The 25,863-nt window shown below is 41.0% G+C and overlaps 1 protein-coding gene across 3 annotated transcripts in view; it reads right to left on the bottom strand.

Moving 5' to 3' along the window:
- The window catches only part of LOC106585283 (uncharacterized), a 38,919-nt gene extending 18,805 nt beyond the window's left edge, over positions 1-20,114 (bottom strand). The window contains exons 1-10 of one of the 3 annotated variants that reach the window (XM_014171344.2): positions 19,172-20,114; positions 12,722-12,886; positions 10,772-10,890; positions 6,788-6,902; positions 6,389-6,466; positions 5,586-5,701; positions 1,371-1,524; positions 949-1,091; positions 756-849; positions 305-457 (exon numbers count right to left, since the gene is read on the bottom strand). In XM_014171344.2, the coding sequence (XP_014026819.2) occupies positions 305-457; positions 756-849; positions 949-1,091; positions 1,371-1,524; positions 5,586-5,701; positions 6,389-6,466; positions 6,788-6,902; positions 10,772-10,890; positions 12,722-12,886; positions 19,172-19,660 (1,626 nt within the window). In that variant the 5' untranslated portion in view covers positions 19,661-20,114. Of the gene's footprint in view, positions 1-304; positions 458-755; positions 850-948; positions 1,092-1,370; positions 1,525-5,585; positions 5,702-6,388; positions 6,467-6,726; positions 6,903-10,771; positions 10,891-12,721; positions 12,887-19,171 lie in introns of those variants that run through there. The other 2 variants (XM_014171360.2, XM_045705496.1) reach the window with 2 other exon arrangements.
- Positions 20,115-25,863: the final 5,749 nt, after the last annotated feature.

Raw genomic sequence — 25,863 nt, 5'->3', positions numbered from 1 at the left:
AAAATGGCCACTGATAATGATCATGTTGTTTAATCAGCTTCTTGATATGCCACACCTGTCAGGTGGATGGATTATCTTGGCAAAGGAGAAATGCTCACTAACATGGATGTAAACAAATTTATGCTCAAAATTTGAGAGAAATAAGCTTTTTGTGCATATGGAAAAATTCTGGGATATTTTATTTCAGCTCATGAAACATGGGTCCAACACTTTACATTTATATTTTTGTTCAGTATACATTGCCCAATGTAAAACTTTCATTGCAAAGACTGCATATTATGCAAAGAAAAGCTACAAGACTTACTCCCTTGGACAGGTCTAAGCAAATCGTGTTCGAAACAACATTGTCCTGGTAAATATCAGCTGGCAGGTTTTTAGTCACATCTGGACCACACAGACTGGCTGTGTGGTGGCTGGGGGTTGACATAGCAAGGTTGTCTTTCAGCCATGACAGAGTCTTCAACCAAGAAACAGGAAAGGAAGAGGAAGAGAGAAAACAAGAGGAGGAAGTGACGTTTGGTTAACCCAGTGGGATGCATCTAGGCCCAAATTCAATCATTTGCAGATATAGGAAAACTACAGTACACTGGGGGTTCACTCTCGATGTTTACACTGTATCAAAGTTGTAAACCCCGTTAAAATCAACACACCTTGTTCATCTCGCGGACATTGTCATTGGATATTTACTCTAAAGTATTAGTACTGGTACTGTAATAGCAGACCACAAGAAACACCAGAAATCAATCCATAGCTACCTTATCAGCAGATGTGGTAGAATTTTGCAACTGAATACCAAGTTCTGATTGAACAAGTGTTGAACAAGTGTTCAAATGGGTTGTCTGGTCCTTTCTGCAAAGCAAGCACATACGTTAACTTAATGTTCTGCTTAAAGTGTCATCAACAATTTCATCTGGCTTCAAAAAACAAGAAGCTGATGAAAGTCTATACCTTTGCCTCTCCACACGCCGTCTTCCAATCAAGTCATCTAGATTGCTGGTGGTGTCACAGGAGACTCGAGCATAGCTTTTGGAAGGCTGTTCTTCAACTTGACTAACAGTCAGCTTCCTGGGGACCCCACAGTCTTTCATGTTCTAAAAAAAATAGGAAATGACATAGGTTATTAGTAGGTCATATAATTAGAGTGAAAATACTATTTTACAGAGGTATCAAGTACCACCTATTCTGATGATTTACCCATTTCATAACAGTTCACCAAAATTACACCCCATATTACAAAATTACATATTCGTTTTTAACCGACTGCTTAAAAGGTAAGGAAACCTATATTTAATGTTGTAATTTGGGTGAACTATCCCTTTAACTACTTTTAACAAGAATTTCCTAGTTATTTGAAAAATGGATCTGCTGACCTCGAACCCTTTGAGACGGTTCTGTCCCTCTTTGATGTCCTTTCCTATGATCCTCTGGGCCTCATCTTCCGTATCTCTGGTTTGACTCAGTGAACCAGGTTCATCACAGGAGAAGTCTATGTCAAGGGTGGTGGGCAAATCTGGCCACTCGCTCCTGCATGGCAAAACATTATGGGTTACTTATTGCAACCCTGGTTCTATCAATGATAGTTAACCTACCCTACTTCATCCAGAAGGCCAGTTGACACTCTCAGTGCTAGGTTCATTGGTAATGAAATAGAACAGTTAATGTGAGTGAATGGGCTAAAATCATGATAAAGCAAGAACAAGCTCACTGTAAAAGACCATTCCAGCACATACGATTACCTCTGCACGTTGTTTTTGCTGTTGTTGTGATTGTGGTTTCGGATAGAGAACTAATTTAAAATTGTCTTGAGAAAAGTCACCGTCTGAAATGTTGACAACAATAAACATGCAGAGGTAATCATGTGTCCGGGAGTAGTCTTTTACAATGATCGATATTATGCTCATTCTCCACAGCAAACAATGGTGTACTGTATACACCCCGGTGATATACTAGGGAAATTGTGTTTCCTGAGGCTTCTATTTTCAGCCCCACAAAGAAGATGAGAGAAAAGCATTGTGGTGTGGAGTGTTAAATAACACACATACTGTATTTTAGTGCTTTTAATGTAGGCAGATTGGAAACAAAGGGGTAGATAGATTTGGGGGAGAGGTCAGAAGGGTGGACACGAAGATTGAACTCTGAACTCCAGGGCTGTGGTACATAGCGAAGGGAGTGATACCACTTAACCACGGCTTAGCACCTATTGTCATGCATTAGAAACAATATGTCCAAAGTGGATCATTTGCAGCAGCTGCGGATGCCTGTTAATCAGTTTTACTGTATATTCTTTAGGGTTTGAGTCATACCCACAAGTTTGAGCACTCCTCAACATGTCTAGAGCGCTTCTGCTTGGAGACGTGTCACATGACTCAGAAATCCCAGGATGAACAACATTGACTGGATCCACCAGATAAGCTGAATTAGCTAACGACATGTTATGCAACCATGACAACCATGACAATCTGAACAGACAGAGGGCTTTGTCCTTGGAGTGACTGACTGGGGCTGGCAGGGGTATAAAGTAATGATGTCACCCCCCTCTGAAGGGGTGAGGTCATGGTTTCAGGAAAGTGTTTTTGTTTTTGAAAGAAACTATAAAATAGAGAGGGAACTGCTGGGAGGAGTCAGACATCTTGGAATCAAAAAGGAACACTGTGTATGTCGTGTCTTGTCGGTTGTTTTTAATTCGATCGTTCTTTCTCGCTGGCGCTCGTTAAGGAAACCTATTTCCAGTTTTGACAGAAGAGAGCACATTTCCGCCCTTACAACAAAAATACAAAGTTTGTGATACTAATACTCACTGGACAGAAGTGGGCACACCTCTCCACACAGATGCTTGGAATGTGGGTCATCTGTTTATATTTCAAAGGTTTGATACCCTAAAAATGTTATGGTTCAATGGGTTAAGAAATGTGTTAATGCCTCTGTAAACCATACAGTTTAAATCCAAAATCTGAGGTAGAACATTTGTAATTAAACTTCCAAAATGTAGCTTTAAAGGCAGAAGTGCATTTAACCCACAATCGAATGACTAACATGGTAACTGACCAGTATACTTCTGTTCAATAAGCTTTATAAGCTATATCCGTCTGTATCCCTGGTCACTAGGCCATACCATACTTATGAGGCACTCTGCACACATCTGCTGAAGAAATTAGGAGCAGGTTTATCGTATAGTATAATCTCCCCCAAAATGTCTTTCTCTATAGTCATCCATATCTAATTTTGGCATACACATGTCGCTCCAGCTCCTACACAGAACACTTTTACTGAGACACGAGCTTGCGAAATCCGTGTCATGCTTAAAGTTGGAGCATTGCATACTACAAAGAGAATGTCAAGAATGAATTCCCCTGAATTGATTCCATGGCGATTATCTGGACTGCATTTGTTATGAGTGAAACTCAGACTATGGCTTATTAGGGCAAGAATAATTTCAATGTCGGCTTCAGTTGCAATTAGGGCATTGGTTCTAATGCCAGAATGTCTTGTTAGTTACGCAACAAGTGTTAGTAGGAAAACAATACATCATCTTATTCACCGAGTATGTTTTCCATTAATCCAATTGTAAACATCAAACCTTTTCATCTGGAATACATATTCCATGAATTCATCCTGACGTGAACTGTTAAGCAATGTTTATCAACATGTTGAAAAGTTCGGAGTCGACGTGTGGGTTGGGTCAAAAGGGCTGCCCATTTTGTATCATTATACTGTAGCAACGGCTCGCTAATTCAGTTATTGGTGACCTCCATTGATGACTTTATTCAGCACTACCATATGTAAGCGATTTTATGGAGAGAAAAATAGCAATGGTGTGAAGTACTTAAGTAAAAATAAAAAAATACATTTTTGGGGTAACTTTTACTTTTACTTCACTACATTCCTAAAGAAAATAATGTACTTTTTACTCCATACATTTTCCCTGACACCCAAAAGTACTCGTTACATTTTTTATGTTTTGCAGGACAGGAAAATGGTCTAATTCACACACTTATCATGAGAATATCCCTGGTAATCTCTACTGCCTCTGATCTGGCGTACTCACTAAACACAAATGCTTCATTTGTAAATGATGTCTTAGTGTGTCCATGGCTATCCGTGGTAAATAAATAAGTAAATAAAAAAACAGTAAATAGTAAAGTAAATAAAAAAACTGAAATTTTGCCGTCTGGTTTGCTTAATATAAGGCATATGAAATAATGTTTTTCTTATTTTTTTGATACTTAAGTATATTTTAGCAATTATATTTACTTTTGTTACTTAAAACCAAATACTTTAAGACTTTTACTCAAGTAGTATTTTACTGGGTGACTTTCACTTTTACTTGAGTCATTTTTCCACCACTGAAAAATAGGCTACACGTAAGCAACATGGTTGTCAGACCGTGGTTTCAGGATGGAAATATACACAGTCTTCAATAAACCAATAGGGTTGAGTGATGCAAACACATCCTCACTTGAACATTTGAACCTTGCCCCTAATTTAAATTATATTTGTGAGTGTTAATGTTAATTGTATTCCAGGTTCCTGCTTAACATACATTATTCATATCATGCCATTTTTGAGATCTCATTCCACCAATTCACCGGAACCAGTTAAGTGTGTAGTAATTGAGTGTTTGTGTCTGAATTGGTATTGGCTAAAGAGGTAATTGTAGGCCCCTCCCACTAAATGAGATAATGAGCTATAGATGTTTAAATGTTTGTGGGAGAGTGCCCATGGAGAAGAGAGGTAAGCAAGGATAGACCAGTGACGATTATTATTTTATTCTGGGGCTTAATATTTTAGTCCATGTTTTTACCATTTTAGCTCTGCCATTTTGAAGCCTGTTTTTGTATTTATATATTTATTGAAAATAAATCTCACAATTTGGAAGAAACCGTTCCAGTTCTTTTAGTAAAACCCTTTTTATGTGAAGGGCATTGGCCAGCCCTGTCACAGTTAAATCAGGTGTTTCAGGAGTTATGTTGCAACCAGCATTCTCCAACCAAACAGGAACCATGTGTGAACGTTGCAAACATTCTCAAAATCCTTTGATGTTAGTATTTGATCTTACATTTATGGCAAATATTGCCATAATATATAGATACGATGATAGATGGCATCCTTGTAACACACCCCTAGATAATGCGATATTAGATCAGTGTTTCCCAGTACCCCCAACAACACACATTGTGGCCCTGGACAAGCACATCTGATTCTACTTCTCAAGTAATCATCAAGTTGAATCAGGTGTTTTTGTCCAGGGTTACAACAGATGTGTGCTGTTGGGGATACTCAAGGACTGGAGTTCGGAAACACTGTATTATATAATAGAAGGGCTTTATAGGGTATCCTGAAATGGCACCCTATTCTCTATATAATGCACTACTTTTGACCAGAGTCGCATGGGCCTTGGTCAAAAATAGTGATCTACAGTATATAGGGAACTGTAGTCATCAACCTTTGATCATTTGAATTAGCTGTGTAGTGTAAGGGCAAAAACCAAAACGTGCACCCCTTGGGGTCCCGAGGACCGATTTTAGGAAACGCTGCATTAGAGAAACAGACACACAAACAATATGGGCTTTAGGACCCTTATTTACCCACTACCCTCCTGGAGAAGGCCCCAGCTCTCCTGCACCTCAGCCTGCTTCCGTGTCACTCTGGCAGCCAGGGTAGGGTGGAGGTCCGAAAGGCGTGAAACAGTCTCGTTCAGCATCTGGAGAGAGCATGGTCGAGGAGGGGATGGGAGTAGTGGATGGATGTGACACAATTCATTTACAGTTGATTTACAGTCTTGGAAAACGACCCACGCTCTTTAAAATGGAAGTCTATGGTTAGATTTAACACAGAAGTATAACATCACTTCATAGAAGGCTTCTTCTATGGTTAAGGGGGAAACGCCCCAAACAGATCCAGAGAAGGTCTAGGAAGGAGTGGTTATGTTTCACTGTCTTATGATAGTTTCTCTGTGTTTCTCTCTACTTAGAATTGAAGTAGTCTTGAGTACTGAGCAGGTGGCCTAGTGGTTAGAGCATTGGGCGAGTAACTGAAAGGTTGCTAGATCGAATCCCCGAGCTGACAAGGTAAAAATCTGTCGTTCTGCCCCTGAACAAGACAGTTAACCCACTGTTCTTAGGCCGTCATTGTAAATAAGAATTTGTTCTTAACTGACTTGCCTAGTTAAATAAAGGTTACAAAATGTGCTTAGACCATACGTTATAGTGCATTCCTTTTAAATTCATACTGGAGTACATTTTAGTATTTCCAATGATAACATTTGTAAACAACTAGTATTTCACTTGAAATGGAATTGAACACAACCCTGATGTATGAATGATGCATTGCTGCATTTCTCCATAAATGCATAAATTATTTTGAGCTACATTCCCCATGTGCCACTCACCATGATTTGGCTGGCAATATTGTAGATCTCTGTCTGACCGCAGCTCCCCTGGTTATCTGATCCAGACAGGACGCTTCTCTACCAAACAAACAAAATAATATAGAGTCAATCTTATGATAATAATCATGTGTAATTACAAAACAATGATAATCTGCAGAACCTTGGGACCACATTTCCACATACCATTCAAATGATAACAAAGACGAACTATGGAGTAAAACAATCTTATATTTTGGGTTATGATGTTATGATGGGAACAGTTGTACTAAGCTCATGGCGCATATATTTTTCAAGTAGCAATCAAACATTTAACAGCATGTAAATATTGCAGATTGTACCTTTAAAGGATCACTGGTGCAAAATAGGACTCTTGTTCAAATTCCTATTCTGCCTTTTTACCTTCCTGTTGATGGTGCAGATGATGGTGTCAGCCTGTTGGTAGAAGGAGGAGACGTCCAGAGCCAGTTTGAGGTCTTGGTGATAGTTTCTTAACAGTGACTGGAACCTCAGCCAGCTACAAAAGAGATACAGTATCTAGTTCAGTGCTTTGGCAATGGGATCACAATGGGGTCAAATTCCCAGATATGACTTGAAATCCAAGATGGATGTGGAAGTAATTCAAGTCAGACCAAGTACTGTTGCATAACATGGAAAGCTGTAGTTACATAGTAGTAGATAGGAAAACAACATGTTAACGATAGCCATAACTAATATACATCCATAGCACCAAGGACAAAGTATATGTAGCCTAGTCAAGAACGCTAACTCAGACCTAAATTACGGTATGCCCTCCGACAAACCTTCAAACAGGCAAAGCGTCAATACAGGACTAAGATTGAATCGTACTACACCGGCTCTGACGCTCGTCGGATGTGGCAGGGCTTGCAAACTATTACAGACTACAAAGGGAAGCACAGCCGCGAGCTGCCCAGTGACATGAGCCTTACCAGACGAACTAAATATCTTATATGCTTGCTTCGAGGCAAGCAGCACTGAAGCATGCATGAGAGTATCAGCTGTTCCGGATGACTGTGTGATCATGCACTCCATAGCCGATGTGAGTAAGACCTTTAAACTATTTAACATTCACAAGGCCACAGGGCTAGACGGATTACCAGGACGTGCACTCAGAGCATGCACTGACCAACTGGCAAGTGTCTTCACTGCCATTTTCAACCTGTCCCTGACCGAGTCTGTAATACCAACATGTTCCAAGCAGACCACCATAGTCCCTGTACCCAAGAACACCAAGGTAACCTACATAAATGACTACCGACCTGTAGCACTCACGTCTGTATTCATGAAGCGCTTTGAAAGGCTAGTCATGGCTCAGATCAACACCAGTATCCCAGAAACCCTAGACCCTCTCCAATTTGCATACCGCCCCAACAGATCCACAGATGATGCAATCTCTATTGCACTCCACACTGCCCTTTCCCACCTGGACAAAAGGAACACCTACGTGAGAATGCTATTCATTGACCACAGCTCAGCGTTCAACACCATAGTGCCCTCAAAGCTCATCACTAAGCTAAGGACCCTGGGACTAAACACCTCCCTCCAACTGGATCCTGGACTTCCTGACGGGCCGCCCCCAGGTGGTAAGAGTAGGTAACAACACATCTGCCACGCTGATCATCAACACGGGGCCCCTCAGGGGTGTGTGCTCAGTCCCCTCCTGTACTCCCTGTTCACCCATGACTGCATGGCCAAACACCAACATTAAGTTTGCCGACGACAACAGTGGTAGGCCTGATCAACAACGATGAGAGCCTATAGGGAGGAGGTCAGAGACCTGGCAGTGTGCTGCCAGAATAACAACCTCTCCCTCAACGTGATCAAGACAAAGGAGATGATTGCGGACTACAGGAAAAGGAAGACCAAGCACGCCCCCATTCTCATCGACGGGGCTATAGTGGAGCAGGTTGAGAGCTTCAAGTTGCTTGGTGTCCACGTCAACAACCTAACATGGTCCAAACACACCAAGACAGTCGTGAAGAGGGCACGACAACATCTATTCCCCCCCAGAAGACTGAAAAGATCTGGCATGGGTCCTCAGATCCTCAAAAAGTTCTACAGCTGCACCATCGAGAGCATCCTGACTGGTTGCATCACTGCCTGGTATGGCAACTGCTCAGCCTCCGACCGCAAGGCACTACAGAGGGTAGTGCGTACGGCACAGTACATCACTGAGGCCAAGCTTCCTGCCATCCAGGACCTTTATACCAGGCGGTGTCAGAGAAAGACTCCAGCCACCCTAGTCATAGACTGTTCTCTCTGCTACCGCACGGCAAGTGCTACCGGAGTGCCAAGTCTAGGTACAAAAGGCTTCTTAACAGCTTCCACCCCAAAGCCATAAGACTCCTGAACAGCTAATCAAATGGCTACCCGGACTATTTTCTATTTCCCACCCAGCCTCATTTTTACATTGCTGCTACTCACTGTTTATTATTCATTCAGAGTCACTTTACCTCTACCTACATGTACATATTATCTCAATTACCTCGGCTAACCGGTGCCCTCACACATTGACTCTGTACCAGTACCCCCTGTATATAGCCTCGCGACTGTGATTTAATTGTTGCTCGTTAAATATATATTTTTTTTTTCAATTTTTCTTATTTTTTTTTTACTTCAGTTTATTTTAGTAAATACTTTAACACTTTTTTAACTTAACTGCATTGTTGGTTAAAACCTGTTTGGGATAGGGGGCAGTATTTCACAGCCGGTTAAAAAACGTACCCGATTTAATCTGGTTACTACTCCTGCCCAGAAACTAGAATATCCATATAATTAGTAGATTTGGATAGAAAACACTCTAAAGTTTCTAAAACAGTTTTAATGGTGTCTGTGAGTATAACAGAACTCATATGGCAGGCCAAAACCTGAGAAGATTCTATACAGGAAGTGCCCTACCTGACAATTTGTTCTCCTTCTAGGGTATCTCTATCAAAAATACAGCATCTCTGCTGTAACGTGACATTTTCTGTGAAGTTTTCCATTGGCTCTAGGAAGGCGCCAGAAAGTGGAATGAGAGCTCTCCAGTCTCTGGGCGAAAAACAGCAGGAGTTTTTGTGAGTGGTCCTGCTGAGAACAATGACACTGGAGCGCGCGTGCACGAGACGACTCCATGTTTTTCTTTCAGTGTTTGAATGAATACAACGTCGCCCGGTTGGAATATTATCGCTATTTTACGAAAGAAATAGCATAAAAATGTATTTTAAACAGCGTTTGACATGCTTCGAAGTACGGTAATGGAATATTTAGAAATGTTTTGTCACGAAATGCGCCGGCGCGTCACCCTTCGGATAGTGACCTCAACGCACGAACAAAACGGAGCTATATGGATATAACTATGGATTATTTCGAACCAAAACAACATTTGTTGTTGAAGTAGAAGTCCTGGGAGTGCATTCTGACGAAGAACAGCAAAGGTAATCCAATTTTTCTTATAGTAAATCTGAGTTTGGTGAGGGCCAAACTTGGTGGGTGTCAAATTAGCTAGCCATGATGGCCGGGCTATGTACTCAGAATATTGCAAAATGTGCTTTCACCGAAAAGCTATTTTAAAATCTGACACCGTGATTGCATAAAGGAGTTCTGTATCTATAATTCTTAAAATAATTGTTGTGTTTTTTGTCAATGTTTATCGTGAGTAATTTAGTAAATTCACCGGAAGTTTGCGGTGGGTATGCTAGTTCTGAACATCACATGCTAATGTAAAAAGCTGGTTTTTGATATAAATATGAACTTGATTTAACAAAACATGCATGTATTGTATAATATAATGTCCTAGGAGTGTCATCTGATGAAGATCATCAAAGGTTAGTGCTGCATTTAGCTGTGGTTTTGGTTTTTGTGACATATATGCTTGCTTTGAAAATGGCTGTGTGATTATTTTTGGGAGGGTACTCTCCTGACATAATCTAATGTTTTGCTTTCGCTATAAAGCCTTTTTGAAATCGGACAGTGTAGTTAGATAAAAGAGAGTCTTGTCTTTAAAATGGTGTAAAATAGTCATATGTTTGAGAAATTGAAGTTATAGCATTTTTTAGGTATTTGTATTTCGCGCCACGCAATACCATTAGATATTGGTGAGGCGTTCCGCTAGCGGAACGTCTGTCCCTAACATTAAGGTAAGTAAAGTAAGCATTTCACTGTAAGGTCTACACCTGTTGTATTCGGCGCATGTGACAAATAAAATTTGATTTGATTTAGCCATAGAGAAATAAAAAAACTATAATAAAGCACAAGTGGCCATGATTTATCATGAGCATATCACAGCTTAGGGGTCTCGAGTGCCTTCCTGTTATTGCTTTATTGTTTAATTAAAGTAAGATGTTATTGATACATCTTGCTTAAACAGTCAAAAATGGGACTTACGTTTGGTTAACGGTGTTCTCTCTAGAAGGGATTTTGTTGCCTAATATCTGTTGCAGTCTCTTCCTCTTCTCTCCCTTGTGGTCGGTCTCCACGTCAAGCGTCTCGTACTGATGTCCATCCTATAGAGGTCATTAAAAAGGAAGAATCTGTGAACCAGTATACTCAATGCATGGTTCTGACACTTGAGGGCATGTATGTGGATACAGTACAGTATTGTAGGAAGTAAGTAAATGTAGTCAATGTGTAGTAAAGGCCACATGACATGATAACGTTTCTTTATCCTCTCTAGGGTATGTGGGACAAAATCGTCCCACCTACTCAACAGCCAGTGGAATCCCGTGGCGCGATATTCAAATACCTTAGAAATGCTATTACTTCAATTTTTCAAACATATGACTATTTTACACCATTTTAAAGACAAGATTCTCGTTAATCTAACCACACTGTCCGATTTCAAAAAGGCTTTACAACGAAAGCAAAACATTAGATTATGTCAGGAGAGTACCCAGCCAGAAATAATCAGACACCCATTTTTCAAGCTAGCGTATAATGTCACATAAACCCAAACCACAGCTAAATGCAGCACTAACCTTTGATGATCTTCATCAGATGACACTCCTAGGACATTATGTTATACAATACATGCATGTTTTGTTCAATCAAGTTCATATTTATATCAAAAACCAGCTTTTTACATTAGCATGTGACGTTCAGAACTAGCATACCCACCGCAAACTTCCGGTGAATTTACTAAATTACACACGATAAACGTTCACAAAAAACATAACAATTATTTTAAGAATTATAGATACAGAACTCCTTTATGAAATCGCTATGTCCGATTTTAAAATAGCTTTTCGGCAAAAGCACATTTTGCAATATTCTGAGTAGATAGCTCGCCATCACGGGCTAGCTATTTTGACACCCACCAAGTTTGGCCCTCACCAAACTCAGATTTACTATAAGAAAAATTGGATTACCTTTGCTGTTCTTCGTCAGAATGCACTCCCAGGACTTCTACTTCAATAACAAATGTTGGTTTGGTTCAAAATAATCCATAATTATGTTCAAATATCCTCTGTTTTGTTCGTGCGTTCAAGACACTATCCGAAGGGTGACGAAGGGTGATGCGCACGACGCGTTTTGTGACAAAAAATGTCTAAATATTCCATTAGCGTACTTCGAAGCATGTCAACCGCTGTTTAAAATCAATTTTTATGCGATTTTTCTCGTAAAAAAGCGATAATATTCCGACCGGGAAACCCTGTTTTCGTTCAAAGACGAAAAAATAAAAACATGGTGTCGGCTCGTGCACGCGCCGCGCCCCCAGTCTCACTGTTCTCTGATCGACCACTATCCAAATGCGCTACTGTTTTTCAGCCAGGGGCTCCAAAGTCATCATTCAACGTTTTGCCGCCTTCTGAGAGCCTATGGGAGCCGTAGGAAGTGTCACGTTACAGCAGAGATCCTCAGTTTTCAATAAAGAGAGTGTAGAAGGCCAAGAAATGGTCAGAGAGGGCACTTCCTGTAAGGAATCTTCTCAGGTTTTTGCCTGCCATATGAGTTCTGTTATACTCACAGACACCATTCAAACAGTTTTAGAAACTTTAGGGTGTTTTCTATCCAAATCAAACAATTATATGCATATTCTAGTTTCTGGGCAGTAGTAATAACCAGATTAAATCGGGTACGTTTTTTTTATCCGGCCGTGCAAATACTGCCCCCTACCCTTGAGAGGTTAACCATTCCATGGTGCACATTTTTGTTTGAGCCCAGCACTAACACACCTGATTCAACTAATGAATGGCTAACTTATCAGTTGAGTCAGGTGTGTTAGTGCTGGGCTAGAACAACATATTTTTTTATGGATTGAGAAACACTGAATTATGAGCTTTACCACATCATGGACCTTTGTGCACTACACATCAATTCATTAATTGAAGCACAAACCTGTTTTACGTCCAGACTTCTCGTCATCTGTATGAGGGAATTCTCAATGTCCTTTAGGTCTCGCTGTTGGGTCGGCGATGCGTCCTCTGGGTCCTGCAAAGGACATCCAAGGACACTACAGCCATACTTCAGATCCCGAAGCTTCCTCTTGAACCAAGAGTCCACCTGTATAGAAACACGATTGAGTAATAACAAGTCTTTAAAATCAAGTTGATACGAAATTAGTTCAAGGGATGTTTCTGTAGCAGATATGCTCTTACAATAAAGTATCTATCCATGATGGCATGAATACATTTGATGAGTATATGCATACTAATTCTTTGCCTTTAGTGAGGAGATTATTGTTTATAAATACAAAAAATATACTGAAAAGAGTATATAAAAATATACTGAACCACTGATTTAGGTGTTTGGCTAACTACACAGTTTGGAACCTGGGATTAAACATCTGTAAGAGAGCAAGCAAAAATGAGTAAATGTACTATTATTGATAGTCATTTGTTACAAAGTAAACTGCAATATAATCATGAAACATATTATTGATAGTCAAAACAGAACAAGCCTGCAATATATCATGAAATACATTCCTTTACATTTCCCAATATAATTTACACAGACATGTCAAATTGCAAGCATTGCAGGTGCACTGAGAGACAGTTGCAAGCCTGTGGTACTCATAATTCTTGTGTTTCACAAATAAATGAAAAAGAAGTGATGAATTAAAAAGACAACTCTAGCTCCCATTCCTTACATTTCTCATTGGACAGTTAGTTCAATTTTACGACGGTCTGTAAACAAGATGAATTGGTCCCATGTGGGTAATATATATATATATATACATACATACATACATACATACACAGTTGAAGTCTGAAGTTTACACACTTAGGTTGAAGTCATTAAAGCTTGTTTTTAAACCACTCCACAAACTATAGTTTTGGCAAGTCGGTTAGGACATCTACTTTGTGCATGACAAGTCATTTTTCCAACAATTGTTTACAGACAGATTATTTCACTTATAATTCACTGTATCACAATTCCAGTGAGTCAGAAGTTTACATGCTCGAAGTTGACTGTGCCTTTAAACAGCTTGGAAAATTCCAGAAAATTATGTTATGGCTTTAGAAGCTTCTGATGAAATACATCCACAGGTACACCTCAAATTGACCCAAATGATGTCAATTAGCCTACCTTCAAACTCAGTGCCTCTTTGCTTGACATCATGGGAAAATCAAAAGAAATCAGCCAAGACCTCAGAAAAAAAATTGTAGACCTCCACAAATCTGGTTCATCCTTGGGAGCAATTTCCAAATGCCTGAAGGTACCACGTTCATCTGTACAAACAATAGTACGCAAGTATAAACACCATGGGACCATGCAGCCATCATTCCGATCAGGAAGGAGACGCGTTCTGTCTCCTAAAGATTAATGTACTTTGGTGCGAAAAGTGCAAATCAATTCCAGAACAACAATAAACGACCCAGTGAAGATGCTGGAGGAAACAGGTACAAAAGTATCTATATCCACAGTAAAATGAGTCCTATATCGACATAACCTCAAAGGTTGCTCAGCAAGGAAGAAGTCACTGCTCCAAAACCGCCATAAAAAAAGCCTGAATACGGTTTGCAACTGCACATGGGGACAAAGATCGTACTTTTTGGAGAAATGTCCTCTGGTCTGATGAAACAAAAATAGAACTGTTTGGCCGTAATGACCGTCGTTATGTTTGGAGGAAAAAGGGGGAGGCTTGCAAGCCCGAAGAACACCATCCCAACCGTGAAGCACGGGGGTGGCAGCATCATGTTGTGGGGCTGCTTTGCTGCAGGAGGGACTGGTGCACTTCACAAAATAGATGGCATCATGAGGTAGGAAAATTATGTGGATATATTGAAGCGAACATCTCAAGACATCAGTCAGGAAGTTAAAGCTTAGTCGCAAATGGGTCTTCCAAATGGACAATGACCCCAAGCATACTTCCAAAGTTGTGGCAAAATGGCTTAAGGACAACAAAGTCAAGGTATTGGAGTGGCCATCACAAAGCCCTGACCTCAGTCCTATAGAACATTTGTTGGCAGAACTGAAAAAGTGTGTGTGAGCAAGGAGGCCTACAAACCGTGACTCAGTTACACCAGATTTGTCAGGAGGAACGGGCCAAAATTCACCCAAATTATTGTGGGAAGCTTGTGGCTACCCAAAACGTTTGACCCAAGTTAAACAATTTAAAGGCAATGTTACCAACTAACTGAGTGTACGTAAACTTCTGACCCACTTGGAATGTGAAACAAAAGCTGGAAATAAATAATTCTCTCTACTATTATTCTGACATTTCACATTCTTAAAATTAAGTGGTGATTCTATCTGACCTAAGACAGGTAATTTTTACGAGGATTAAATGTCAGTAATTATGAAAAGCTGAGTTTAAATGTATTTGGCTAAAGTGTATGTAAACGTCCGACTTCAACTGTATGTGTGTGTATATATATATATATTTGAAAAGTTTGGGGTCACTTAGAAATGTCCTTGTTTTTGAAAGAAAAGCAAATTTTTCGTCCATTAAAATAACATCAAATTGATCAGAAATGCAGCTTCATTAAATAGTACCCGCAAAACAACAGTCTCAACGTCAACAGTGAAGAGGCGACTCCGGGATGCTGGCCTTCTAGTTGCAAAGAAAAAGCCACATCTCAGACTGGCCAATAAAAAGAAAAGATTAAGATGGGCAAAAGAACACACTGGACAGAGGAACTCTGCCTAGAAAGCCAGCATCCCGGAGTCGCCTTTTCACTGTTGAAGTTGAGACTGGTGTTTTGCGGATACTATTTAATGAAGCTGCCAGTTGAGGACTTGTGAGGCATCTGTTTCTCAAACTAGACACTATAATGTGCTTGTCCTCTTGCTCACTCCTTTTTCAATTCTGGTTAGAGCCAGTTTGCGCTGTTCTGTGAAGGAAATAGTACACAGCGTTGTACCAGATCTTCAGTTTCTTGGCAATTTCTCGCATGGAATAGCCATCATTTCTCAGAACAAGAATAGACTGACGAGTTTCAGAAGAAAGTTATTTGTTTCTGGCCATTTTGAGCCTGTAATCGAACCCAGAAATGCTGATGCTCCAGATACTCAACTAGTCTAAAGAAGGACAGTTTTATTTCTTCTTTAAATCAGCACAACAGTTTTCAGCTGTGCTAACATTATTGCAAAAGGGTTTTCTAATGATCAATTAGCATTTTAAAACGATAACAAAACGTGCCATTGGAACACAGGAGTGATGGTTGCTGATAATGGGCCTCTGTAAAAAATCTTACGTTTCCAGCTACAATAGTCATTTACAACATTAACAATGTCTACACTGTATTTCTGATCAATTTGATGTTATTTTAATGAACAACATTTTTACTTTTCTTTCAAAAACAAGGACATTCCTAAGTGACCCCAAACTTTTGAATGGTGGTGTATATATACTGAACAAAAATATAAACACAACATCTAAGGTGTTGGTCCCATGTTTCATGAGCCGAAATAAAATCTCAGAAATGCTGTGCCAGTCCTCTACAGCTGTCACCTCATCTTTCAGCATGATAATGCACGGTGCCATGTCGCAAGGATCTGTACACAATTCCTGGAAGCTGAAAACGTCCCAGTTCTTTCATGGACTGCATACTCACCAGACATGTCACCCATTGAGCATGTGTGGGATGCTCTGGATCAACGAGTAAGACAGCGTGTTCCAGCTCCCGCCAATATCCAGCGACTTTGCACAGCCATTGAAGAGGAGTGGGACAACATTCCACAGGCCACAATCAACAGCCTGATCGACTCTATGTGAAGGAGATGTGTCGTGCTGCATGAGGCAAATGGTGGTCACACCATATACTGACTGGTTTTCTGATCCACGCACCTACCATTTTTCATATTCCCAGTGATATGAAATCCATAGATTAGGGCCAAACAAATGTATTTACATTTCCTTATATGAACTGTATCTCAGTAAAATCTTAGAAATAGTAGCATGTTGCGTTTATATTTTTGTTCAGTGTATATTTGAACCACCTGTGTGTAATGCATTACAAAGGATTTCTTTATGGTCATTTAAGCATTTGCAATACATTGGCTGTCACAGGGATTCATGAGTTGTAGTGTAATGTATTAGGAATGTAGCTGTTATTCATTTATAAGTGCTGTTAAAAGTACCCATGATGTGTTATGAATGGTTATTGCAAGTGCTTTACTGCACTATGAGCATGGTCATGCATTATACACATGGTTATCAGTATTTGTAACATAAAAATGTGAAAATATATATTTTTTGCCATAGCTGTGAAATCACTACAGGTGATACATTAATTTCAAAAATTCATTTACTTCTGCTACTTTGCAATTAATCATTTTCTGAGAGCTGCAGAGCATTACTCCATCTCCATCTTTGCGATTTTCATAACCTTAACCTTAAGCTTGTGGAACCTTTTCCCTGTCTGTCTCCGTTCTCTCTTTGTCATGCCAAAGCATTCTGTACTGATGACCTCATGCAAAACGTTGAATGATGCATATTATCTTTCCAAGACCTCTTACATCATCACTGTATGTAGCTAAATCATGGAGCAACCTGCTGCTGGTTCCCTACAGTCTCCACAATAATCTGAAACTTGTTAGGCCTGCCTGCTATTCATCTTAGAAAGACGTTTGTTTTCCTGAAACGTAATGTACTCTATTTTCTGCAGTGAAATACAAACTTTGGTAACAGTTTACTTCAAGCTTGCCGTTATAACGCAGTATGATGCGTTGATAAGCTTGTATATGAGCTTTTATAATGTATCTCTGTAAGCCCTGTTGCACAGGCTTCATGTAAGAACTGTTGCACAGGTTTCACCATGTTGCAAGATTTCCATGTGCCTTGGTTCCAGGCTTCCAGGCCTAATGCACAGGTAGGCTACAAAAGACCACAAAACTGAATGCACATACCCTGTAGTATTTGGATAGCTTGCCTGGCTATAAACAACATGTCCATTTAGTCTTGGGTACTTGAAAAGTTGAAGAGATGTAGACATTGTCATGAGAAACTGATCTCCAGAGCTATACTCAAGCCTGGTGGAAAAATGGAACTTGTGTACTAATCACAGCGATGAAATAACGCAGGCTTTGTGTGACTCAGCCAGCCCACCTACACAGGGCCGAGATGAAGAACGAAGAGAGCCAAAGCCATGATCTCATCTCAAAATAATTGCTCCTCTTTTCGCTGTCGGGGCGTTCCTCTTCCCCTCCCACTGTCCTTTTGCTCGTTGCATGCTCAGCATTGAAAACTGTAACCATGGGACTGTTGTCTGTATAAATATCTAACTTAATTTTCCGGTTTACTTCAAATGTATATCATGCTTCTGAGTGCATAAACTATGCATCTTAACATGGTATGTGATAATAAGTACACCATCTTCCTCATCTGTAAGCTTATTTTGGCATGCTCATGCCACTGGAGTGGAACTTATGGAACGTGTGGAGTTATATTTTAAAATAGTTGTTCAATGTCGCCATTAAATACAATCAGGATCCCCTTAAATTCCGAAAGGCACTCGCAAATATTGAAATAACCCGTTTGCCAGCTGTGGATCTGGAGAAACACTTAGATCACAGGTACAACTTCAGTTTGGCATCATTATATCCACCAACGCAATGTGCCTGATTGCTATTTTCATCACGCAACCCCTTCAATTATGGAATTGGGAGTCGTTTATTCTGTGGAAATAACCAGTTCATCCGAAACGTGGCCTTTTGCCTAGCTTAATGAAAGCCTGCTGATGATCTCATTGCTCGAGAGTACAGTGTGGATAATGCAACACTGAGGTAATAGTGCACACATTGTGTGTGTGTGTGTGTGTGTGTGTGTGTGTGTGTGTGTGTGTGGAGGTTTCATGCTGGAACAATGCACGTTATGGTGGTGTTTATACCATGTTGCTTTTGGTAACAGCTGAAAAAAAGTATATTGTGTTGCAGGGTGGAAGGCATCCAACGGAAAGATTCTGATGTTGTTACTTAGCTTAGTCAGTAACGCAAATCCAGTAATTATTAGTATGTGAAAAAACACTTACGTAATGAGCGCATTAAATAGTATGTGAAATGAGGGAGAAAAACAAAACATTACTTACACTGGGTTTTGTGGTTATGGATTTAATTCCCAATCCTCCTATTGCCTTTTTGCTCTGGACTTACTTTCTTTAAAGTAAACAAGTCAATTAATTTGCTTTCAGAAAGCGTGAGAATGGTTAACACTGGTCACATTGACCAACAGAAACAAAACAAATATCCATAACACTGGTTGAGACATCCACCATTTCTATTTCAAAGTCAATTGATTTGAACCAAGTGATTTGAAATGTACATTAGTTGGTGCTGGCTTGTAGCCTATCCCAACTCAATAACATGTGAGACACCATGAATAAAACAACTGTAATCCAAGGTTACCTTAGACTGAGAGTTGGACCTCTTATCCAAGTCGTCCTCTACCATCAAGGATGGCGGTTTTGGGTGAACACTGTTGTAGTTGCTTCGGATGGTCTCCGACGTGGATCTAACTGAGGTGTCCAGGTCAGAGTCACACAAGGACACGTCGGGGACTGTCTCGACGTTCCGGCAAATAGCAATCTTCCTGATGGACCTAGAGGATGCAGTGGGGGACACAGAATTCCTGTCCTCCTCCACTCTCTCATCCTGATGTCCCTCTGGTGTTGAAGCATAGACCTGGGTGGCCACTTGTGGGAGTTCCGAGTTCCCAGGCCACCCCTGGGACTGGCCCATGTAAAGGGACATTTGGTCGTGTAGCTCCAACTTGTTCGGAGCAGCAGACTTTGGCAGATAGACGTCCACGAACTCCTGACATTTGGCTTCGGAGGGGACAGACAGCCTGGTCCCAATGGTAAAGGGTTGGATTTTTCTGACGACACCCTCAGACATGGTTTTTGATAGCTGTGCAGTTTAGTCTAGATGGGCATACTGTGACAAGAATCACAAAACAATTCAGATATCTCACCTCATCTACTGCAATGTCCAGGATCAGGAGTTCAGAATGAGAGGAAAAACAAGACGAATCCTCGAATAAACAACACTCTTTTCCCCCAAAAAATTGTCAACTAGCAAAACTCACTCAAAAAGCCACCCGCCTCCTTGCACCTCATGGAGAGGAAGACAAGTACAGGACACACAATAGAACGTCCCCTCCTGTCTGTTTCGAAGTTATCAACTGAGCTACAGCGCCTGTGTCATGTCAGGGGAAAGCAATATGTGAAGGCGACGAGGGAGGAGTGCCTCTTCTGAGCAACCACCAAGCCAATACTGAGAGAGAGACAGAAAGAGAGAGAGAAATCTGAGTGAATAGAGAGAGCAAGAGAGAGAACTGAGTGAAAAGGGAAAGTGTCTGGCTTGCTGCCTGGGTGCTCTCTTAGAAAAAAAGAAAAAATAGGAAGGGAAAGAGAGGGGGGAAGTTTCATTAAAGAGGAGTGAGGTCACCACTTTCTGTCAAGGGCTGGGCAGAGTCAGAGTGACTGAGGGTTGTAAACTGGAGCTGTAAAAACTTCCTCCCCAAACAAAAAGCTCCATGCTCAGATATGAGTAGAGTAACAGAGGGGTAAATGCTCTCTTGCGCTCTCATTCTGGTCTCGCCTGCTCACAGCTGGACAATGAGGTAACGCTTTTAACAAGAACAACAAACATGAAGCACCTCTAGAGCTCACGTCTGCAGTCTGCTCTCTCTTTTTCTCCCGCTCTCTCTTTATCTCTCTCCATAACTGGTCAAATTGTCAAATGTTTGCTCCACAAAGACTAAAGGTGAGGTTATTTGCTTGTTCTCAAACATGCCTCAAGAATCAATTGTCTTTTGTAATAATTGTCACACTTTTTCATAACAATCCCTATGAGTTTGTTTTGAGGAGTAACAAAATCCAATGCAATTTTCCACTTATTTTTCTAATTCCACATTCACAGTCCAAACATTTACAGACACGCATAGGAAACACATTGTGCTTACTCAGGCCTCAGGCTTCCACTTGATTTGAACCAGGTGTCCTATCTATGGGTCAAACTACATCAGGCTACTGTAACATCCTCTGTACTTCTTTGGCAATCACGTACAGGTATTTTCCATGTTATAAGCCATAGGCTTACACTGTATGTGGACTGGGACTTATACAATGTTATTTGTTCTTATAGGAACAGGAGAAAAAACCTGTTTTTGTTTCATGAAGATGGATTGGGTTTTTTTTAGAAAGAAGATTATTTTTGTTTTCTCAAATAGTTCACTGTGTAATCCTATACTCTGGTGGAACTGTGTTCACATATTTGGCTTGTACAAGATGTAGGGAAATTCCCTCGTTGATTTATGAACGCGACACAATTACACCATGCTAACTTGCTCACTCTCACAAATGAACACTCTTCTCATGTTTGTATTTTACCCTTACACCCCATGCCCCCTTTCTCTCGAGGCTCAACTGAAGTCAATTGACTTTGGGTCAACACCATGAGGACCAAAAATACTTAAGGCATGAAACAGCCCTGTCCATTTACTGTTCCAAGAACCAACCGTCTTATGTACTGTAGCTACATGACCTTAAATTCCTATGGCTATAGCTCATCCCCTTACAATGGCAGCTCTTGTTTTGCTGATAGCAAGAACAAAGAGTTCAGTCATATACTCCTGCGCTTTCAACACTTATACCAACATGGGTTACTAGACATTTTCATTTTGCCATGATGCTAATGAAACATTAAACATTCCAGAATTAATTTCAATATGCAGTATCTAAATATAAATCTGACCATCTTGATCCTACCATAAAACAAACTATGGGGCGGTTTCGCGGACACAGATTAAGCCTAATCCTAGACAAATTTTCACTTTTAAACTGGACAACTTTATATTACATTTCTCAGACATGGTTTAAAATAGACTTAGACTTGCCCTAGACTAGATTTAAAAAGTCCGATTTCCAGAAGAACGATTATAATTAATCTAGATCTAAGTGAAAGATTAAATGAAACCTGGCCAAAAAATGTATTACCTGGACTATTTCAATGATGATCAAAGAGCACCACCAAAGCCAGACAGAAGGGCGATTATAGACAGGAGCAACCCACTGAATGATTTTGATTAAATCAATTTTCGTGATTGTTTCCGTATATACAAAGAAAATGCAGCTGACATTGAGGTTTTTGGCATCTGGAACCTTCCATTGTGAAACAGGAGATTTGTGTGGTGCAAGTGAACAGACAGTTTGCAGAATAGTCCACAAAGTCTACAATGCAAACTGAAAGACAATTACATGAAGTTCCATTATGCTGTTACCCAAGCCAACTACAAGGTAGAGTTATATGAATATGGGAACTTCCCTGAAGTCATTAGCTGTATAGATGGAAGTCATATTCCCATCTACAGCAGATGCTGAGAAGTACAGGAATCTTAGAAACGGTCCACAATGACCAGGATCGTGGTGTTACCCTGTGAGGGAGGAGATCTGTGAGAAAATCTATCGACAGGTGAGACCATGGCCGTTGTGGAACGGGTAAGGGGTGTAACTTACCTCTGGGCAGGTGCCTAGGAGCCTTACACTGGGCGCACACCAAGCAGGAGGAAACATAAACCGTCACATCCTTGGCCAAGGTGGACCACCAGTACTTCCCACTCAAACAGCGCACTGTCCGACCGATACCTGGATGACCAGAGGAGGGTGACGTATGAGCCCAATAGATCAGCCGGTCACGGGCAGCAGACGGAACGTACAGACGCCCAGCGGGACACTGGAGGGGAGGGGCTCTGCACCTAACGCCTGCTCAATGTCCACGGCCAGCTCCCATACTTCCGGCGCCACCAGGCAGGAGGCCGGGAGTATGGGGGTGGGATTCATGGGCCGCTCCTCTGTGTCATACAGCAGGGACAGTGTGTCTGCCTTGACATTCTGGGAACCTGGTCTGTAGGAAAGGGTGAAAACAAAAACGGGTAAAAAACATGGCCCACCTTGCCTGGCGAGGATTCAGTCTCCTCGCTGCCCAGATGTACTCCAGATTGCGGTGGTCAGTCCAGATGAGAAAAGGGTGTTTAGCCCCCTCAAGCCAATGTCTCCACGCCTTCAAAGCCTTGACGACAGCCAACAGTTCCCGGTCCCCCACGTCATAGTTTCGCTCCGCCGGGCTGAGCTTCCTCGAGAAGAAGGCACAGGGGCGGAGCTTCAGTGGCGTACCCGAGCGCTGAGAGAGCACGGCTCCTATCCCAGCCTTGGACGCGTCCACCTCCACTGTGAATGCCAAAGAGGGATCCGGATGGGCCAGCACGGGAGCCGAGGTAAACAGGGCCCTTAGGTGAACAAAACCCTGTCCGCCTCAGCCGACCACTGCAACCGAACCGGACCCCCCTTCAGCAGTGAGGTAATGGGAGCCGCTACCTGACCAAAACCCCGGATAAACCTCCGGTAGTAATTGGCAAACCCTAGAAAACGCTGCACCTCCTTTACCATGGTGGGAGTCGGCCAATTACGCACGGCTGAAATGCGGTCACTCTCCATCTCCACCCCTGAGGTGGAAATGCGGTATCCTAGGAAGGAGATGGACTGCTGGAAGAACAGGCGCAGGAGAGCAGAAATGGGTAACACCCAGAGCACTTTCATGAGGCAAAAGAAACTGCACCCAGAACAACAAAATACGGGTTGAAATAACCCATCGCAAACCCATCTGAAGTGCACATACACTTTATAACAAACAATTCCACACACAGACATGGGGGAACAGAGGGTTATATACACGTCAAGTAATGAGGGAATGTAAACCAGGTGTGCGGGAAAACAAGACAAAACAAATGGAAAATGAAAGGTGGATCGGCGATGGCTAGAAGACTGGTGACGTCGACCGCCGAACGCCGCCCGAACAAGGAGAGGAACCGACTTCGGCGGAAGTTGTGACAATTTAAAAAACGTGTTTTTTTTATTTAACTGAATTGTCTCAGCGGAGGGAGGGAGAGAGTGTGAGTCGAAGTGGAGTGTTGTATAAAAATGTAGCTGTAGTGCTGATCATTGTATCTGAATGTACTAAAACTGTATTCAAGGTCCTCGATTAGATAAATGTACAGCACTAGATTTTATGTAAGATGTCCTTGAGTGTCATGAAAGGCAACTGCCAAATAAAATGTAACATTATTATTGTCAAGATATATCCCTTTTGTTTTCCCACCCGCTCCCTATTGCTTGCTAAGAATTCTATCTGATGGTGTATGCATGTTTAGACCAGTGATTGACTTGGACTGAAATAGGTGCTATATAGCTATATAAATAAATACTGGCGTCAGGGTTAGTAAAGGTTTATGTGCATGGTTTGGAAGTCAATAAATATTACATTTTTTAAACTGAACTCAGACCTCTTTCTGACCAGTTTCAACTGAAATTGTTCAACATGAACTAGCTAGCAAATTTGTTGCTAGCTTGGTTAGCTCATTGCTAGCTGGCTTGATCAAACAGGGCTGGCAATGAAATTGTGTCTAGCTAGCAAAATTGTACAACCAGCATTTTGTCTAATTTGTGAAATCCCGATGTAATGCAAACAATATGACAGAAGCAGCTTCAATTTGACTGGCTGTTGCATGCTAATTTAATTGTGTTTTAGTTGCTTTATGTAACAGCAAAGTTGATTGAAATGATGTCACTTGCAACTGCAACTAAATTTGTTGTAGTCAAGTCACTAAACCTCGAGTCCGAGTCGAGTCACAAGTTCCTATGGGTAAGTCCAAGTCAGAGAGAGACGACAAATTCAAAGAAAGTCTACTTTCTATAGGCCTACTCAAGGGGAGAGAGAGCTAGACTGTTGTTTTACTACTAAATGCAATACTATTGTTTGTAATGTCACAAAGCTGTTTGTGTTTCTTAAAAAGGCAAAGCTAAATATTAGGCTTGTGACTGGTGGTTACGGGGAAGCAAAAGAGTGAAAAGTGTAGCCTATGACCGGAGTAAGAGCCTGAGGGAAGCCTGCCTGCCCACAATCATCGCTTGCGCTCCTGCAGCTCACCAGCTGATGTTGGCTGTGTGTGCCGGATGTGGCACGTCCTTCCCGCAGCTAGAGAACAGAACCCTCGCTGCTCTGCGCACCCAGAGCTGCTCATATTCTGCTTATCAGATCAGCCTATCCAGTGCAAGTGCAAATACAAGTCACGAGAAGGCAAGTCCAAGTCAGCAATGGTCGAGAAGGCGAGTCCAAATCCAAGTCAACAATGGTCGAGTCCAAGTCGAGTCACAAGTCATGATAATTTGGACTTGTGTCGGACTCAAGTCCGAGTCCTGGACTCGAGTACTGTAACATTAACATCGTGTCACCACAGCCTTAAGACTAATAAACTTAGACCTGTGCTAAATATGTTTTGTCTCCCAAAAAAGCTTGTCCATTTCATGTAACGTCCATAATGTCTCTCATTTGCTTCATTTCTCTAGCGTGACAATATTTAGAAGCTTGCCTTTTTATTAAGTATACACTCCCCCCAGGGATGACACAAAGACCAAAAGTTTCATTTATATATTGTTTCTCCATTCTGAGACATTAAAGTTGTGATTTTGCATGCAAATGTAATGTCCATAACATTGGAATCCCCCAACTATTTGTACTTATTTTGACATTGACCTCAAAATCAATTATAAATCAATGCTTACATATAATGAAATTAATCAACTAAATCAAAAAACAAAATAACTTTCAGAGGACAGAGGAATCGGCCGTAGAGACTTCTCCCTCCAGCAGAACACTGTGGTTGTGAAATATCTAACCTTGCCATCACACTAGCCTCAGTTCCACTTCCATACTCCACAGACAACCACACTGACGTTTCACTTCACAAAAATACTGTAGCTACAGTGTATTCGGAAAATATTCAGACCCCTTGACATTTTGTTACGTTATAGCCTTATTTTAAAATGGATTGCATTAATTTTTTTCCTCATCAATCTACACACAATATGAAAACAGAAATGTTAGCAAATATTTTGGGGGGGAAATGTTAGTACATTTATTACAAATAAAAACAGAAATACCTTATTTACATAAGTATTCACACCCTTTAGCTACAAGACTTAAAATTGAACTCTGGTGCATCCTGTTTCCATTAATCATCCTTGAGATGTTGCTACAATTTG

The sequence above is a fragment of the Salmo salar genome, chromosome ssa02 (genome assembly GCF_905237065.1).
Source record: "Salmo salar chromosome ssa02, Ssal_v3.1, whole genome shotgun sequence".
Classification (NCBI taxonomy): domain Eukaryota; kingdom Metazoa; phylum Chordata; class Actinopteri; order Salmoniformes; family Salmonidae; genus Salmo; species Salmo salar.
The sequence above is the reverse complement of the archived record's forward strand: the minus strand, read 5'-3'. Positions and strand labels throughout refer to the sequence as shown.